We start from the raw sequence: 20,332 nt of genomic DNA, 5'->3' as shown, positions 1-20,332 counted from the left end.
AAAGAGTATTTTAAACACTATTGATAACTAAACAGTTGCTGGTAGCATTTGACTTCCATAGTATGGAAAAAAGTACTATTAGAGTCAATGACTATTGTTGGGTACCAGCATTCTTCAAAATATCTTCCTCATGCAGGTTTGGAACAAGTGGAGAGTGCTTTGTCATCTTTTTAGTTCAAACTTAGAAAGGTTGCTCCAGCAATATTAATGAAGAACATGTCCTACTTGGCAGAATCACAGTAAGATAAGGAAGAGAGGAGAGATAGATTTAAAAAAAGAAAAAGAAATGGAGAAGTAAAGACTGCAGTGCTTTCTGGCCATCTTTCATTGGCAGTGATGGATGGACGTGTCTCCTGCTGAGGACTGATGGTCAAAGAGTGGAGCTGAGAGACATTTATTATTCCCTGATTCTGTTACAAGTCTCCATCCCAGCTGTTCCTTCTGTCCTCCAGCCTAAGTGACAAGATCTCATACAATCAATTATAGTTAGAGACTAAATCTGATCTGTGGGCTGATGGAGGTTAATAAACATGTTTGTTTACAGGCCAACTCCACAAGAGGGCAGACTGTTGAAGATGTTGATGATGTGCCAGCTTTCACAGGTATGAGTGTGTGTAAAGCGCTTATAATGTGCCCCGCACCGAGCATTTGCTGAGGTTGGCAGTTTGTCAGTGCCATTGCTTAAGGCTCTGTAGCGCCGCACGCAGAACCATTAAAAATAACGAGCTTTCCCTCACCATGACAACCACATAACTCCTCATCATAGCAGAGGGCACAATAGTTTTTACAAGAGCTTTTAATTTCAAACCCATCCAGTGAAAATTCCCATTGGAAAGCACCTTGGCATTTTCATTGGCGAAACATTATGTTACAATTGTAGATGATACATGAAAAGAGTGTCAAGAGACTATGGTTATGAAATGAAGGAGAAAAAACAGCACGGGATGGAATCATGTGAGCTCAATTGATTGTGTGTTTATTTCAGTTGGCCGAGTCCCTCTCTGAAATGTTAAAACACTGGAAACATTGCCTCCAACAATTGCTCTCGATCTCTGTTGCCTGTCGGTTGTTGGTAATTTAGCTGTGGTTTCCACAGATCAATATGCTTGCCCTGCGGAGCTACACACAACAGATTTGTGTTTCATGTTCCTGCCATCATAGAGAAAATTTAGGACACTGGGATGTAGGAGTGTATCTCATATTTCACCCCAAAATCAAAAGGAAGAATTTCAAAATTATATTTTGTGGAAATAATGGGTATTATTTCAATTATTTTTTTCTTTTGCTCACCAAGGCTGAATTTATTTGAAAAATATATATATAATAAAAACTGAAATTTTGTAAAATATTATTGATCATTAAAATTACTTTTTTTCTATTGTAATATATTTTACAATGCAATTTATTTCTGTGATGCAAAGCTAAATTTTCACTTCATTTATAAATTGTCATTGTGTCGATACAGGATGAGTTTTTTTTTTTCATCTGAATTTCAGTAATGAGATTTAGAGAAGAAAATGTGCTAATTCAACTCAAGATTACATTAAGTGAAAGGGTTTGTTCTATCTATGCGAAATATATTTTAATATAATATAACTTCTTTTGATTATGGGGTGAGATATGACCCAGACATTTCTTTGTGAGATTTATCAGTGAAATTCATCACAAAATAATCCAGTAATGCTTTGATGTTTTGTTCTCTTTAGTGCTTGTCATCAGCTTCACAAATCTCATAAAACTAAAGAAGAGGAGAGGATGCTGGGGTCTCAATGTCAACAACCGCATTCTTGTGAAAGCAAGACAGAGAGCATTGTTTTTCAATTCCAAACAATTTAACATTCAGACCCAACTGGAGACTGTGCTTGCTCATCGGTTGCTTACCGCAGCTGACATTGCAGTATAAACAACATACCCCTTCCGGACAGATTTAAACAGTGACCACCATAGCTGAGGTACACAAAACAGGCCAGAACAGCGTGAAACATTTTCTGGATGTGGTAGCAGCTGGAATGCCAGAATGTAATTATTTAAGGTGACTGGAAAAGGAACATTACGACCCAGTCCCTTAATCAATCCTTTTATTCTGGCCTTTCGGGGTTTGATACTGTAATTTAAAGGTGTACTTTGATTATTAGTGTTTTGAGTCCATGACTAAGATAAAAGATGAGATACATAAAAGGATCTAAACAAAGTCAGATTAAGAAAAAGAGACAGGGTGAGCACTTGGTTTAGAGGCCATGAGGCTGTTTATGTTTCTTATGAATAAGAGCCTGTGTTTTTATAAACTTTCCTCTACAAGTCCAAGCCCGACGGACCACAGATATTGAGTACTGGCAGGTCTAGCATCTGCAAAGCTGGTCTCCAAGCACTGACGAAACCAATTCACTAGCTAAAGAACATTTTCTTTAATTAAATGTATTTTTCTTTCTTTTTAATGTTTTGGTACAATATTATGTTTTAACCCAATTGCAAGTGCAGTTTACAATCTCTCACTGCCCCTTTCAATACAAACAGTGCTGAATTTGGATTCATTTAGCAAAGCTTTTCTGCACAGATAATGTCATCTGGTGGTCAAAATGAAGAAGCGCACCTACTATGAACCAAAAAAATAAATAAATAGAGTTAAGGACTTTGAGTAAAGTAGTTGTGCACTTAAACACACAGGAATTACCCTAAAAATAAAAAATTCTCACCTTATCAAAAGTTTTTCCACGTAGACTAGTGAATGCATACTTTAGTAAAGTGCGTGCAACATAAAAGCCGTCATCAGGAGAGTATTCAAGGACTAGCCTACTTACCGTATTCTTAGACACATTTAATGGAACCAATAGAGACTTGAATAAGCAAATATCAGTGTAGGCTTTACAGAATTTAGAACACAGTCTGGTAGAAACTGTTCAGTATGCCATCCGCTCCACTGATGACAGTCGCCACAACATATTCAGATAGCTACTCAACAGATGTAAAAGAAGTTCCTGCACATTGTGTCATATTCCAGCCCATCTGCAGAAACAGCCTTGACCCACTGTGATAAACTGCAGGAAATACGGAATGTTACACATCTGTTAATTCAGTAGCTTTGCATAATCTTATAATCTTAGGAGGTGATTCATATAAAGCATATGAAGTTGAATGACGGCCTAAACAATAGTGTGTTTTCTCTGCTTATGTTGTAATGTGACTGTAGGTCTGCTGGGTTCTTGGTGTTGTTTGAAGCTCTGATGTTCTCCTGCTGCTTCATAGCACATTTATAAGGTTAATGTTCCTGTAATATGATCTGGGAGGGTCTCACGTGCAGTTACTCAAGTAAACGAGAAGGGAAACATATACAAAATGTTGTCATCTACGTAAAAGTGAATGAAGACAGAAACAAAGTATATCACTATTTCGTTATTTGTTATTAAAATATTATGTAAAATTAAACTGTTAATTTTCAATAATTTTGTATTATTGATTATTTTATGTTATATAAATAATGCTAATTCAAATTTTACCATTGTTATTGACATTAATTTTAATATCTGATTGTGTTTGCCATAATTATTTATATTATTTATTATTTAATCTTTTTTTTTTTAAGTATGCATTTGTGTTTTCTTTAAATAATACAAGAGAACATATGTTAGTGTAACATACTGGTACAGCAGTGGTTAGAGCTCAAGGTGTGGGAGCTAAAACTGATGCAGAAAATCAGGGTTCAAGTTTTTCCCCTTCTCCTGCTTTTTAACAAATTAAGGCAGTTACAATTATCTTCCACAAGAGATTAACACACACATTGACACATGATCTGGTGATTCTGGTCTTGTGCATGTGCCTGTTATCCATCCATTCTCCAAAACGCTTCGTCTATGTATGAGGGGATGCTCTCTGACCCATCAGAGAATCATTTCCACCAGCCCATTTTACTTTGGTTTAATTTGTATTGAATGTTGTGATATTTGATTTTGTAGACGTGAAGAAGCCAGAGTCTCACTCCTCTATCTCCAGCCTCATGATCATCCAGAGCTCCAGAGAGACTCACATCCTCCTCCTCATGAGCGACACTGTGGAAGATCCAGTCCAGCTTTACTAACTCCTGCTCGATTGTGCAAACACAACAACACAAAGTCATTGTCTTAATTGTGAACAAACATCATACATAAAATCAAATAAACATCTACTTCAACTATAGACAATATATATATGGGGAAGTCGTGGCCTAATGGTTAGAGGGTTGGACTCCCAATCGAAGGGTTGTGAGTTCTAGTCTCAGGCCGGACGGAATTGTGGGTGGGGGAGTGCATGAACAGCTCTCTCTCTCCACCTTCAATACCACGACTTAGGTGCAGGCATCGAACCCCCAACTGCTCCCCGGGCACCGCAGCATAAATGGCTGCCCACTGCTCCGTGTGTGTGTGTGTGTGTGTGTGTGTTCACTGCTCTGTATGTGTGTGCGCATTTCGGATGGGTTAAATGCAGAGCACAAATTCTGAGTATGGGTCACCATACTTGGCTGAATGTCACTTCACTTTTATATATATATTTTTTATTATTATTATTATTATGTGTTTACATTATGAGTTGAGTTTACATTATGCGATTAAATTCAACAACACAATATTTTACCCTGACCACAATATTTTACCTTTTACTCAGGTTTGTGGTTTGTTAAGAATGCAGATCAACTCATTGACCACAAGAAGGAGCAGATGATCAGCTTTTTGTCACCTGCCTTGTAAACATTGAACCACATAAAAAGGGGCTTTTGCTTTTTCTACAGTAGGAGAATCTTATATCATGGACAATGACCCAATCTCTGAAGCAACTCTGAGTACGTTGGTAATAAAATATAGCTTATAAGGTAAAAACAGGAGTGCAGTTTGTCATCCGCTCCAGCAGGCCGCGTCATCGAGCTTTAGTTTAGTAACGTTACAGCTTCGGATGCTTGACAACAACTCTTGAAAACAATCGAAACAACACGTGCAGACAAGTATAATTTATGCATATGGAAGCTCAGTTACAAACTTACATAACCACGTAACAGCACACATTTCAGCCCACAAACAAACCAAACTGACAAACGCTGTGATAAAGCGCAGGAATAGAAGTTGTCACGCGACTCGCCTGTAAGTCTCCTTCTGTCCCAGTGTATTATTTGTTTACCTTACAAAATCACCACCACACGTCTAGCAGCACTTCGTTATAGTTAAGTAATTGAAATGTTTGTTCATGTGTAGGTCCGATTCAGAGCTCATGTCAGGTAATTCAGTCTTTGTTTACTTGCTGAACTCCCATGTCGGACCTTCAGAAAAACAAATGAATCAGTAGATTTACATTTATAATCAGTGAATGAATCGTCATCTGATATTCAGATTATAGAGCGGAATTATAAGTACTCGTAGTTTAGTCTCTTATGTTGTAGTAGTTTTACTGTAGACTGATGTGGATTGGATTAATGATGTAATATGATGTATGGAGTGACGTCAGTTTATTCATGTCTTTGCCCTACAGAATAAAGAAGAGTTACACTCAGCCAACAGAAGCACGTGGACAGACATTCACTGTAATGATGGACATCTGCTTATGCACAGGTAATGTTTATAACGTGCCAGTTTGTGCTGTTTTGCTTGTACTGTAAATGTGTAGGTTATTATCACTTTCGAATTCCGATTTATTGGCCGCTGTAAATAATAAGTGCAGTAAATGATAAAACTATTCGTGCTACAAACCAATGTTTTTATAATTACGGTCGTTTAGATTTCACCAGAACCATTCCGTTCAGACATATTCACCTCATTTTGGAATGGGGAGAAAGCTATTGTCTGCGAATGTAAAGTTAATTATGCGCTATAGGTAAATAAATAACTAAAAATATATATAAAGTTATATAATCTATAAATATATTAAATAAAGTGCAGTAAATTTTAAAAGTATTTGCACTACAAGTCAGTGTGTTTATACTTATGACAAAATATTCAGGGCGATGAATTTCGATTAAGTCTTTAACCTAAAGTTTTGTTGTTTAAAATGTGTTTGTTATTGGACAGTGAGCAAAGTATTAAAATACTCACATCTTCTCAGGTTTATCACAGACTTTGTTTACATGCTGCTTTCATGCTGAACCTGTCAGACCTTCAGAATAACAAATAAATCAGATCAGTTGTTGCGTTACTTTTTTAATCTTTAAATTAATGTTATATATTATAAAGTGGAATAATAAGAAATCATGCTCTTTGTCATTTACTATTATTTTTAGATTTTAATATATGCAATATTAAACATTAGTTTGAATGAAACTGAAAGATACAGCATTACAGAAGTATAATAGAGTCTGCAGTGTTGTATAAATATGCAACATTAATATATATTTTTTTGTATTACCTTTTTTAAGTCTTGATATGCAATATGTCTGATGATATCTGTATTTCTGTCTTGTCTCTCCAGAATAAGAGGTGTCTTGTTGGTTGTAAACTCATCCAGCTAAAAGCAGAGCTCTGGGACGTGTGGACAGACATCGCCTGTAACGATGGACATCTGCTAATGGCCAGGTAATGTATCTTATGTGTGTTCTAGTGCACTAAACATGTAGGTTACCATCATTTTCTTTTTGAAGGGCCTCCCCTTTGAAAAGCAAATGATGGGAACCTAAGTAGGTGGGGAAGGGATGGGGGATGAGAATTTAAGTAGCTTTATTTATTTATTTTCAGTCTGTCCAAAAGTATAACCGCTGCGGGTCACAGTGCCGGAAGCTCCAGGGGGAGACCATACCGGTATCCCCCTTCTCTGGGCGCGCCTTCACACACACACACTCCACCATTCACTCATATCACAGAGACCTGGCTGGGATTGAACCAGCAACCTCTGAACCCATGAGGCAGTACTCTTACCTGTGAGCCACAGGTCTCTTGTTGGAATAAAGGAAGGAACTTATATTTGACTGTGATTTCCCAATAAAGAAGTTAAATCAAGCTGGTTACATGATTTTTAGAGGTGGGATTTGAACCCATGTCTCCAGCACAATCTCATCCTCAAAGAACATGTGTTTATCCACTCACCCACCATGGATTCCCCTTAGTTTTTTTTTTGGCATGAGTAATCAGTATAGGGATTTGAACCCAGAGCTCCCAGATTGAAACACAATGCTTTATCTCCAGAGCCACTGAGTCTGTGGAGTGAAGGTTTGTCTCAAGCTCAACCTCAGAGAATGTGTGTTTATTGACTTACCCACCATGTATTCCTCGTTGTGTTCTGGCATTTGAGTGAGTTTTTTTGTTTGAGATCAATGTCAAGTAAGCAGTAGTGGGGTTTGAGTCCACTTATCCCAGATTAAACAGTGCTTTATCAACTGAGCCACTGAAGCTATAAACTCTGATTTTTCATCTCAATCACAGCCTTAACTCAAATACAGTGTTTAACCACTGAGGATTTCCCAGAAGACTTGTCCATTTAGAGAGCGTCATTCAATTTAATAACAATTTTAAAGTTAACAATTGTGGGATTTGAACTCCGGTCTCCTAGACGAAAATTTGTTTCCTAACCCACTGAGTCTTGTGAGATAAAAGATCTTTTGAGCAGATTTTTTTGAGTGTTGTGCATGATATGAAGAAAAGCATTATCTCAAATGACTGGTGTTTAACCACTATAGCATTCACAACAGCAACATCCATTCAGAGAGCTTCATTTGATTTAATGAAAACAGTTTAAAGTAAACCCTTGTGGGATCTCCCAGACAGAAATATAAAACATCTTCCTCTGAGCCATTGAATCTGGGAGTTTGATAAGTATTTTGGACAAGGTTTTAGTGAGAGCTTTGTTTAAAATAATGAAAAGCCTTAACAAGTGTGGGATTTGAACCCAAGTCCTAATTATAACCGTATCTAAATAGCATACCTAACCACTAAATCACTGTGCTCTCAACATGCAACAGGAACATTTCGAATACCTTGTAAAATTTAACATAAGCAGTAGTGGGAGTTGAACTCAGAACACCAAGATTAAAAAAAAGCTTTATCAACATATTAAAGTCAAAGTTATCCTCTGAGTTTGCAATTACTTGTTTTGGGGTGTTTTTCATGAGATTTCACATGTTATTATGTTGAAATCAGCCGATTATTCAGAAATGAGTCATGAGTGACATATTCTCCCAAATGAGATCAAATATTCCGATCTGTTTTTAACAAGCCATACAGTATGTCAAATGTCAGTTATTTGTTTAAATGCATGAAGCTGAAATATTCAATTACTGAAGCACAACCAAACAATCATGAGACTTGTCAATAAGATTTTTATTAAATCTTTGCATGTACATCTTCAAGGCCTATCAAGAGTTCCAGATAGATCGCTCACATCCTCATCATCAATTACACTGGCACAGAAGATCCTCTTCTTTTCTTGCAAGTGAAGGCACAAATGCTTTATGATAGGTAGTCCTTTTAGTAATTTACATAATATGGAACAAAACAGCCCTTATATTTGACGTTACCTAAGATCCACATTATTTAGTCTGTAAACATTTTTAAATCACTGTCACTGTGAAAGATTGCTCTTCATCATCTCTCCGAGACACACAGTAGCGTAGCAGGACGCATCCAGATCAAAGGTTAGTGATAGACTGGGTGTGCCAGTCTCGTCTGACTGACCCTGCTGCTCCTCTGCGCTCCGCAGGCTGTAGCTAATATTCTGTGGCTTTGCGAGTAGGGGGCGATAACATCCCGGGACATTGAGTTTAAGGGGAGTCACTCTAAAACGGCATTGCCCCAAGCCATCCTGAGCCAGTCGGTCTTGATACCACTGGCCCAGCAAGTTTTCAGGGTATTTGACACTATTTCCTGGCATCGGAAGAATTACCTAGAAGCAGAAACACCATAAGGGACTGAAGGGTAAGGGTTAGCAGAGCAGACACAGTCAGAAGAAAGGAGACAGCAGAACATAGAACCTGGTCTAGTGAAAAAACTTCATCCTTCTCCTCCTCAGAGGTTACAACATGGACCTATAACACAGAAATTAAAGCAATTACAACAAAAGTCTATAAATGAAATATTTTATATCCATCTATCTATAATCGATATTTTCATATAGATAGATACACCCTATATATATATATATATATATATATATATACACTAGTTTTTAATCATAAAAAATTTAAACACTAACTTAACGAATTTCCTCACCTGTGGAGTGTTCAGTTCCTCTGTGGTGTCTTTGAGTCCCTTTTCAGATCCCGCCCAAACCAGATCTCCCTGGACAGGCTTAAAGCCCAGTTTCTGGAGCCGGTAGTTGGCGGCTTCGTTCCACACTCTGCTACAGTAAGAGTGGAGGTAGAAGACCCTCATGCTGTGGGGTAAACTGAGCCAGCCACGTATGCAACCCTCCTGTCCGCTGCCGTACCTGTGAAGCGCACGGAGCATAAGCCGCTCTCTGGCTTTGTAAGCTGGCATGAGAGCCAAACTCTCCTTGGCATTCCCTAAAGAGCGAGATCAGGAAAATGTTAGATGTTCTTGGATGTATAGGAACTGTATGCAAAGTCAGTCAAATGGGTTTTGAACGACATGAAGAATCAGCACACGGTGACCACATTTTCATTTTTTGGTGTACTATCACAAGCTTCACAATCAGAGAAATCCCAGCACACACCAGTGAGAAGAAAATGACGCTTTGCCTTGTTCTGGAGATCTTCACCCTCCTCTGGAGTGAAGAACAGCTTAACAGAAGCCTCCTGTCCAAAGACAAAGGCTTTAGGACTTTTTAACAAAAGCAACAAATATAGATGTTAAATGGAAATTAATGATATGAACTGGTACCATTTTCTCCTTCAAGAGTTCAAGTCCTACTTGGTCTGCTTGGACACATGATCCACTTCCAAACCGTTGGGGACCATAATAATTTACGAAGCCTCTGTTCTGTAAAAACAAAATCATTTTTGTAGCTGTGTGGGTCTACGCCATTTATTAATTAAATACTGGTGAACGTATATTTACCTTCACATTTTCCACTGCCTCTTTTACAAGCTGCTGCAGTCCTGTAAGTCCATGTTCATCATGATGCTTCAGGTCTCTGATGACAAGATCAAAATGATTGCCCTGTAGTCTGCCGAGTTTAAGGGGTTCAGACACAGGACGGACGCGAGAGATCTGCATTCCCCTCCTCTCAAACTCGGAGACTTTGTCCAGCAACCTGCCAATAGAATTATTAAATAGATCTACTTATTGATTAAACCTTCTGATGCCAAAAAATATATAAAAATCTTTGTTCATTAATTGTGCTAAGATTTAGTACCCAAATGTCTAAAGATAACATGTGACTTCAAAAGTTAAACATAGCTTTGATTCTATTTATTTTTCGCTCTCCACTTTTATATACAATGTAATTCATTTTAAAATATTATTTTGCTGTTGTTGCTTTTTTCTAGTAGTTAAGGTAAGAAAGAGAATATTTTCAATTAATTATAAATAGAATAAAATATTTGCTATTAATTGTACGATTAATGGTCAGTTCTGCAAATCAGAATGAAATGGTAACGTTATCGATTTTGCTGAATGTGGATATTAAAATCACTGTTTCACTAATATCTGAAGTTAACACTAACTTTGACAGCCCCTCAAATTGAAACCCATGTAGAGCAGAAAAATGGCAACAAAAACAGACATTTCCACTTACCCACTTACTTCATTAGGTTAAAGAAAAGAGAAGAAATAAATAATGGGAATAGACCGAACTTTAGATAATGGACTAATTGGCTAATGGTGCGTTTACCGCTCTGGAGAGATCTTTTTCACCACCATGGCCTGGTAGGTGATGGCTCGCTTGTCTTTGATCCCTGCGTAGGTAAAATCAGACGGAAGCACTCCGAGTACAGCAGCCATATAGCTGATGGCCTCCAAAGTCTCCAAGTTCTCCTTTCTCAGTGTGAAAGCTGAGGGGGAAAGACGTTTTACATTTTAGGAAGGTTTCCATAGTCTATTAGCTTTACATGATGCTATAAAATGTTTTCTCTGCTCACCGGTGTATAATATCAACTCCTCTTGAGAATCCGCTGCTCTCTTTTTGGGGTGTTTGCTTCTCTCTCTTAGTCTCACTGTGATAGAAGTCCTCTGCTGGTCTGTGAAGCTCTTGGTTTCCACAAGCTTTCCAAACCGCCTGCTAACAAAATGGTGAACTGAGGTTCTGTGCTCCTTGCTGTCATCTGGCAGGAAAGTGAACGCAGAACCAGGTACTTTGGCATCGATGAACCTGAAGAACTCCTCAGCTTCTCCCTCAGAAGCTAAGCTTGCAAGCTCCTTGAAGTCTGGATCCTCTCTGACCCGAATTTCTGATTGGTTGGTCACCGTCTGGAGGAAGGGGAAGTTGTATCGTACTGCTCTATGGACAACAGCTCTCAGGTGTTTATCAGGATAAGTACCCAATGACAGTTCAACCTTTTCTTGCTCTCCAGCTCTTACTCTCACTTTGTTAGTGAAATGTTCCAACTCCTTGTTCACAGCTGGACCCAAGATTATATTCAGATCAAAGCAATCCTGATTTAAAATGTCAGTGTCATCTGGTTTAGACTGCTTTAATTTATCATCCCTTTTGCTAGCCTGACTTGATCGAGAAGGACTTTTCCTAAGTTCTTCTTGAACATTAGAACTGTTAACAAGCTGTCCATTGATGTCTATCTCAATAACCACAAAGTCTTGGGGTGACTTTTTTATGGTCCCATGGAAACCTTCATGGTCTGATATAAAGCAGGAGAGACTGGGCCTATCCATTCTCAAGTCCTAAACAAAAATACACTTAGCAATTAAGTCACTCAATCATTTGATTATTTTAGCGATTTGTTAACTAATAGATATCTAATGTAAAAATATAATAAAATGTAAAAACGGGGAATTCATCCTGTTAACATTTAAATTATTATATAAAAAAAACTGAATCCCTGTTACAAAGCTGGTCTACTTGACCCTGTTACGTCAAAAACAAAGCAAGCAAAATGCACATTTTGGAACAGTGCTTCCACTCACTCACCCGCTACTGTTGTCAGTTCACTTCCTCCTCAGCACGTGGTCCCGCTCTTAAAGGCACAGACACATAAAGACGGGAACATATAGGGAAGGACAGTGTATTCTCGTTTTGCAAAGATTCCAAAAATAGATACAGTATTTCTTCAACCTAAAGTGCTCATTTTGTGCAAAATTTGTAAAGCATGTTGTCATAAAATCGTAATGAGAAACCATTAAAAGGCATGTAAGGGGGCATATATATATATATATATATATATATATATATGTATGTGTGTGTGTGTGTGTGTGTGTGTGTGTGTGTGTGTGTGTGTGTGTGTGTATGTATGTATGTATGTATGTATGCATGCATGCATGCATGTATGTATGTATAAATTAAAATTATGCATTTAGCAGACGCTTTTATCCAAAGCGCCTTACAGTGCATCCAGGCTAACAATTTTTACCTATCTATATATGCTATATTATATATATAAATTATAGAATCAAAAGGCTTTTAAAGATAACAAACGACTGCAAATTTAAAGGTAACTTCAAATCTTTTTATTTTTCTCTTTTCTTTATCTTATACAATGCATAGAAAAAGACATTTAAGACTCAATGATTCCTTTCTAGACTTCATAATACCCTTACATAGCAGACATGTTAATTAGTGGTTTGGCTGTTGTGAATCAGTAGATGGATCATCCCAGAGGTTCAGGAACTTACAGTCCCTTCCCTTATGAGTGGTTTCAAAAACTTCCCAAGCAAGATGCTAAGTGAACAAAACAGCTGTCTGGGCTTAGAAAAATAGTATCTCTGCAGGTTTAGTTTTCAATAGAAGAACATGAAAAATAGATAAGATGGAAAGAAGCATCGCTTTTTCAGATTTGTTATGGCGGATTCAATTATAGTCATATCTCTATAATTACACAATCAAATATTTAATAAAAAAACGACCAATTTTTAAGAATTATTACATAATTAAAACAGGAATTGGAAACAATTTCAGCACATTATTCTTGGCAAATCCTTCATCGAAATCATCCCTAACCTATCGCTATCGCTACAAGGTTCAGTGGCTGTCAGAATACTGATTATTTATTTAGTCACTCTTTAAGAAAATTTGTCAACCTAATCGATCAGAAAATTAATAAATTATGTATATATCCTCATAAAACAGAGCTGAACTTCTGGCCTTCCTGATCAGACAACGGCAAAAGTTAAGCCGTGGACTGTTTAACTTTCCAGGCTTGTTTTCCAACCATAAATCATGCCTAATCTCCAAGGCCAATTTCCCAGACAAATATTAACGTTACTCCCAAGCTAAAATTTTATTATACAGAGTTACTATTAAAAATTAAATTTATAGCTAGACTAGAATAGATATCTGATTATGGGAAACCATCTTTTTCTCAAAAACATTCTTCAAAAAGGTTTTTCCTTAAAAATCAATATCTATTTCTGGAAAATAAGCACTATATTTCAACAGTATTGCACTCTATATCATAATCTTGGCTAATATGCAAATAAACAGCATAATAATGTTAAAACTATTACCAGGAACATCACAGACAGCATCCTTGTATGCAAGTGGAGCTTAGTAAAATACATTCTTGTGTACCTCAGTCTGTGTTCTTCAACATATAGAAAATATTGCAATTTCTGAAAAATATCAGATTGCAAGCTACAAAATGTAATTTCACAGGCTTAGTGTTTTACTTTGTGCATAGTTCAGTCTATTGGGCTGTGGTCTACATGAGTCAAAGTAAAAATGGGAATTCAGTTTGAGGACGGGATTCCTTAGACTAAGTGGAATGTACCACTGTCAATTTCAGAACAGGAAGAGGTTTAATCATCATCACCGTCGTCCCCTGGTGCCCGTGTGATTCTGCGGCCCCCCTTTTTCCCGGTTGGCCCCTTGGGTTTGGCAAAAGCTTGCTTGTGTGCATGCTGCTTGGGGTGAACCTCTTCGTACAGGAAGTCACTGGTTAGTTCTTCACCATTGTCAATTTCCAGCTGAAAGGATAAATTAATGTTTGAAATCTACAGCATTAACATTGTTTTAAATGGTCCAATAACCTTGAAATGAAGCATGCCTCCAGGAAAACAGGACGGTGTATGCAGTACTTAAACATACAGTGAGAAGGGTTATATAGGTAAACAAATAAATAATACCTTTTTAGCAATTTCAATGCCTAAGTTTTTCTCCACTGTGTCTACGAGAGGGTTCTTGCAGCTTGAATAAAGCATTCTCTCTTTGATGCTGCATTTATAACCAGGCATAGAGTAGATGAAAACTGCAAACACACACACACACACACACACACACACACAGTACTCTTGAAACTACTGACATAGGAGATAAAACATGTCCAAAAATATTACTTTCCATTAGCTTAAAATAACGAGAAAAAGGAAGAAAAATATAAATATATAAATGGTAGTTAAAAAATAATAATTGGTCAACAGAGTTTCTATAATATATATATATATATATATATATATATATATATATATATATATACACACACATACACACACACAGAGAGAGGTATAAATCATTTTATTCAGCAAGGGTGCATTGAACTGATCAAAAGTGACAGTAAATATAATTTTAATAATAAAACAGAGGGCAGACAATTAAAATTGTAATAAAATTCATCACAATATTAGCATTTTAAACCTTATTTCTGATCAAATAAATGCAGCATTGGTTAGCATCAATCAAAGACTTTATACACACACACACACACACATTCATAGTATAAAGCGTATATAACATATTTGCGTTTAACATTTAAACACATTTCTTTGAACATTTGATATTCCTCTCTTACCTGTGGACTCAAGGTAGTCTCCTTCATGAGAATGTTTGTAGAGGAAAAAGTGATACCTAGCTGCATCATTTGGGATCCTTTTAGGTAAATCTTTCACCTCTGTGGGAGACGTGCTGGACAACTTGATGGACTCTTTAGGAAAATCTATTTCCTGTTAATGGGATAACATAATTAGTGTACTTGAACACAACAATGTATTTCCGTCACATGCTGGTGATTCTGCGGGCAGGGGTCAACCCAACCAGTCTGTCTTCTAACAGTAAAAATACAGTTCTGGCAATTCTTCTTCGTTTTATGCAATATACAGGATGAACAGAATGAAAAGGAGGAATAAGATGCTATTGTACAAAGCCGCTGGGAGTGGTAGAGAGGGAAAAAGTCCTGAAGTACCAGTTGAACGTAGTTAATCCTTTTCTCCCTAAACTGCTCCAGAGCCTGAATAGCGTCTCTCTGCATAGGGAACGCCACTCCCTGAAGAGTCTGCTGCTTTGTGTCAACATGGATGTCTGTCTGCAACTGAAAACACGCATATAATCCTTTAATAATATGTATGTACTGACCTGTATAACCAAAGCAGTCACAGTGGTGGTTAAATGATTAGTTAGGAACGAGCTCTGCAATTCATGTTGTAAATTAAAAGCAACGTTGTGTATAAATTCCTGAGGAAAAAATCTTCCCAACCCTAAATGTTTGAATGGTATACTTAAAATATGATATAATATTTTAAAAAATGACACATTCTGTGCTGCATCCAAACAAACTTCTGCATCCTTTGCATCCAGGATTGGGACCAGCATTTTATCCACACATCTACTCAATAAAAATCTCTCTTTTCAACAAGTTAATAAACATAATAACACCACAAAGCTGCTTTCCTCTCCTCTTGTACATGTAGATTAGTGTAGTATTCTCCTCCTCCCACAGCTGCTCTGGGGGGAGTTCACTGAGCCTTTTCATTGGTCCATTGATGCTGCCTGTAATTTTAAACAGCCAATGATGCATCTAAGAGTCAGAGCGTTTCCTTTTATGGTATGAGGGGAGGTTTGTAAGCATTGCCAGCAGCATCCTTTGCAACTGGTTCCAGGAGCTGGTTTAAATGAGAGAGTGCCTGGGACTGAGCTTCTCTATTTTTAGTCAGCGTATGTTTGCTGCTAAATATTACATTACATTTATGTCTCTTCCACAAATCATGTTAATATACAGTAAGCTTAGACATATGCATGGTGATTTGGAACATGCCTTCTAAAGAGCAAGGATCCATCATTTTGTTTTGAGATAATGTTGCGCATAATGTAATGAAACTGACTCTTGGCCTGATATGAACTGTTGGACTGATGTGGTTTCGCCTTATTTTAATAAAACCTCAGCAGAGCCTGACTAAGGTGTACACCCCTGCTGTGTTTATGTTGGTGTCAGCATTACCTCACTGAGTTTGATTTGCCTCAGTTCCTCCTCTGCTGCAGTCAAAGGCAGAGGTGCCGCCTGGGAGCTGAGGTACTTTTTATAGCCATTTAGAGAGACATCGTCCTGAGCAGAAAGAGAGGCATTAATGGGTTAAACCTATGACTGTGATCCATTCATGTGGAGGTTTGATTTAAAGAATAGCAGGTGATAGAAGTCATACCTTCACTGTGCCAAAAATCTCCTCTTTAATGTGGCCACCACCAAACTCTTTCTTTAGCGTAGCCCTCGTAGCAGCATACAACATTTTTTGTCGAACCTGAAAGGAAAAGTTTTTCAAAATAAGTTTCTGGATTTGCATGTTTTTACTAAATATATTTTCTTTTTAGGAACCAGAACATACATCAAACGAAATTGTTTTAGACCAACATACTTCTAAAATCCAAAACAGACATTATCAAAAACCAAGCAAACATATATAACAGACAACATATAGAAATAATACAAATTAATTTATTTATATATATATATATATATATATATATATATATATATATATATATATATATATATATATATATATATATATATATATATATATATATATATATATATATTTTTTTTTTTATTATTATTATTATTATTGATTGCTGTTTGTTTAACCAGGTAAAGAATTTCTGAGATTACAAATCTCTCTTACAGTCATCTGGCCAAGATTCAGCATTACATTATTATATTCTCCCATATTGTTATATATTCTCGTATAATTATGGTACTTCTTCTACTAAATGAATAAATACAAAAAATATAATAATAATAATAATAATAATAATAATAATAATAATAATAATAATAATATATTACTGTCCCTCAATCCATTGAAGATTAATTTATTTCTTAAATGGAACAAAGAATCCTCTGCAGTAAATGGGTGCCGTAAGAATGAAATGAGTCAAAACAGCTGATAAAAGCATCATAATCCACAAGTAATGCACACAACTCCAAATGCCTTCATGATGGATTTGTTTCTTATAATCATGCAGCTTTTCACTTCACAAGGCATAAACTGATGGACTGGAGTCATGTGGATTACTGTTATGTTTTTATCAGCTGTTTTGACTCTCATTCTGACGGCACCCATTCACCGCAGAGGATCCACTGGTGAGCAAGTGATGTAAAGATAAAATCTATTCCAATGAAAAGACAAACTCATATATAATCTGGATGGTTTGAGGGTGAATACAATTCTCAGCAAATGTTCATTTTTGGGTGAACTATTTCTTTAATACTTGAATCCAACAAGGAGGAATTTTGGGATTTCAATGTTAAAGTTGTTTTGTTATAGAAAAGCTTAAAGTTTGAGCTGGCTTCAGATGGGCATGAAGTGAACAAGTGATTTTGGTGCGATTGGGACTCTAGCCATTTTAGTCTCCCTCTGGTCGTTGAACATTGAGGGAAAACATTAGAATTGCAAATGTGTAGCACAGAACCACATCTATCCATTTCGTATCAGGTCACCCGTGCTTTTCATATAAAAAAAAAAAAAGGAACTGTGAAAGTAGATTAACATCAAACTGTTTTGCTTAAAAGCACAAAGTATCCCTTATATGAGCTTACCTGATACTATATCTTTTGATAAAAGATCACATTACAGAGGGATCTCCAATTATTTGCACTCACTTAAGATACACTCATTTATTATAACAATGGTACAATATCCCTGATGATCATATCCACATAGTACTACAAAAACTTCTTATTTTAGGCTGTTTTATTATGGACAGGCTTCACCGGCAACCAGTTATTTAAAGAGCTTTAAACCAGGGATTCTATATATGTTGAGGATGGATTAAAATGCACTGAGCGATGTCCTCTCATGATGTCCTTTGGCCTCATACAAGCTGAAAGAATACAACAGCATGCAAACAAACTCACTGGAGAGTGATCCGGAGACCAGGCCAGGAAGATCCACTCATAACCCTGGTTGTTGGTGGTATCCAACCTGTAGAGAAGGTACGAGGGCATGTCGTCCTCCACGAGAGGAAGAACATAGCTGTCCCATTCCTGGTCCCATTTCTTGGCAGCACGTTTACTTCCGCCAAGAACTAACTTCTCTACAGCAACACAATATAAATAAAAAAAATGAAAATGTGATATGATTCTTTGGTCATACATAGACAATCCTTTTTTAATGTATTGTATTTTGTTCAAATACAGAGCAAAAATTACAGCAGTTCAGATTTTTTTTTTTTTTTGAAAAACTTTTTTCTGAGACACTGTTAGTTTTTTCAATATTTTTTATTTGTTTTTTAATTTTTGTTATACATTTAAGTCAAAAATATATATTTGTTTATGTCTACATAGTTTTCTTTTCTTTTTGTTTTTTTTTCAGGTTTATCACGATAAGATAAATGAAAATGAGAAATGTTGCCTTGAAGGCAATCTTAAACAAGATGTTATTGTTTATGTAATTTTTTTTTAATAAATATATTTTCTTTTCATTTCAAGTTTATTTCAAGTAACAATTTTATTTTTATTTTATGGTTTTCGTTTTAGTTAACTAAAAAAACTGATGTGAAATAACAAAAATAATAATAACAATAATACAGAGTGAACATATAAAAAAACACATACAAAAAAAAATTGACTTGTTTCTTGTTTTGTGCTCCCATGCTAATGTAATTTAATTAAGTAATTTTTCTTTTAAGGGTAGTTGGGGTTTGGTAAAGAAAGTAAAATATCTCTCAGAATTTAAAGCTCTTTTAAGTTTTTCTGTCATTTTCATTTCAAAGTCAATCAAATTGAAAGGAAAAAAAATGCACGGACAATTTTGCCATTTTACTGAATATTACTTATTTACAGTAGGTTTATTTTAAAAAGCCATTTAATAAATGCTTGTATTCTGATGTGTAAAATGGTCATCTCACCATTTTCAATCACTACTTTGATGAGCCGATATTCACCATTGCGAGCCTTTGCAAAGATTTCTTTGACTTCCCCGGTAGCTGAGAAGAGAAAGCACAGGGCGAGAACAGGACACAATCAGACTATTTATTCTGACACCAAACAAAGCTGACCATCTCTGGACAACGGAACTGAAATTTGGCTGATGAACCAAATTGAGGAATCTAAAGAGGCATTGTCAGAGACAAGTTTGAAGACGGCAGTCCTTTCCTGGAGTATGTACTTTGAAAATCACAATGTGACCATTCAAGGTGATCTTTAATTGAAACTTAAGCATGACTACATTGATTCATACACTTGTTTTCATGGCAACACAACACTACTGCAGTAAAAGCTCAATGTAAACAGATGTCTATTGCATAATGCCTAGCAACAACTTTGAATAAAGGTGACACGGTTATTACAGCTGGACCTTTGAGACCTGCTGCCTTCCTGCATAACTCTCAACTCCAGTCCGAAAACATACTGATAGTGAAAGACCTATCCGAGTTTATTTGCATGACCATATTAGTGCAAGAAAAGGCAGAGTACACTTGACACTGATTCAAGGTCTAGGATCAGGTTTGTTTACTGTAAGCTCGCAATAAAACTCTATAAGGTAATTCCGTCTGAGACGACCACAACAGGTTCTTCTGTTTGCAAACAAGCGCCAAATCGTGCATTATAGCGATTCGGTTAACTTCGTCTCTCTTATTTTAATTGCCAATAAAAGATTGTTAACGATTTTACCTTGGATGCCGGTTTGATGAGACATTGTGGTTCTATTGCGTCGGTTGATGGTAGTAGTGAAAGAAGAACACGGAACCCGGAGAATGAACTACAGTAATTTGAGATGCCTGTCATGTGACGCCACGGCGTGGCCCCGCCCACTGCGGCGTGGTGTGCGTGTAATTTCTTTCTTTTTCTTTTTCTTTTCTTTTTTTTTAGACAAAAACTACAAACACCTGTCAAAATAAAAAAAGAGGACGTCTTTAAAAGAGAATATGCTAATGTAATAAAATGTATTCGTTATTTATTTTGTGGTGTTTTACTGTGAGGGTTTTGGGGTAACTTTCTCTAGAAAAGTTAATGTTTTTAATTTACGTTATATAATGGATGAATACTGAAATAATCTGTGCTAAGGGGTCCATGGAAAGATGTAGAGAAAAAAAGCGCAATAAATAAATACAT

The 20,332-nt window shown here is 36.5% G+C and overlaps 2 protein-coding genes and 1 long non-coding RNA gene across 3 annotated transcripts; 1 reads left to right on the top strand and 2 right to left on the bottom strand.

Moving 5' to 3' along the window:
* Positions 1–4,915: 4,915 nt before the first annotated feature.
* Positions 4,916–8,017, top strand: LOC127975647 (uncharacterized). Its single transcript, XR_008157571.1, has 4 exons — positions 4,916–5,105; positions 5,491–5,570; positions 6,424–6,527; positions 6,687–8,017. It is a non-coding gene; the product is annotated as an uncharacterized LOC127975647 (long non-coding RNA).
* A 226-nt stretch (positions 8,018–8,243) lies between these two features.
* On the bottom strand, positions 8,244–12,030 carry pus7l (pseudouridine synthase 7 like). Its single transcript, XM_052579707.1, has 9 exons — positions 11,986–12,030; positions 10,982–11,738; positions 10,735–10,894; positions 9,960–10,155; positions 9,783–9,881; positions 9,616–9,697; positions 9,153–9,445; positions 8,915–8,968; positions 8,244–8,826 (listed from the first exon to the last, which is right to left on the bottom strand). The coding sequence occupies exons 2-9, from the start codon at positions 11,727–11,729 to the stop codon at positions 8,506–8,508; spliced, it is 1,953 nt and encodes a 650-aa protein (XP_052435667.1). The 5' UTR covers positions 11,730–11,738; positions 11,986–12,030; the 3' UTR covers positions 8,244–8,505.
* Positions 12,031–12,506: 476 nt separating this feature from the next.
* On the bottom strand, positions 12,507–20,029 carry LOC127975615 (twinfilin-1-like). Its single transcript, XM_052579712.1, has 9 exons — positions 19,892–20,029; positions 19,126–19,203; positions 18,134–18,312; positions 16,422–16,517; positions 16,220–16,324; positions 15,188–15,313; positions 14,798–14,948; positions 14,136–14,257; positions 12,507–13,976 (listed from the first exon to the last, which is right to left on the bottom strand). Exons 1-9 carry the CDS (start codon positions 19,914–19,916, stop codon positions 13,809–13,811), a joined length of 1,050 nt encoding a protein of 349 aa, XP_052435672.1. The 5' UTR covers positions 19,917–20,029; the 3' UTR covers positions 12,507–13,808.
* Between the last annotated feature and the right edge of the window lie 303 nt (positions 20,030–20,332).

The sequence above is a fragment of the Carassius gibelio genome, chromosome A4 (genome assembly GCF_023724105.1).
Source record: "Carassius gibelio isolate Cgi1373 ecotype wild population from Czech Republic chromosome A4, carGib1.2-hapl.c, whole genome shotgun sequence".
In the NCBI taxonomy this organism is placed as follows: domain Eukaryota; kingdom Metazoa; phylum Chordata; class Actinopteri; order Cypriniformes; family Cyprinidae; genus Carassius; species Carassius gibelio.
This window is presented reverse-complemented; position numbering and strand designations above follow the sequence as displayed.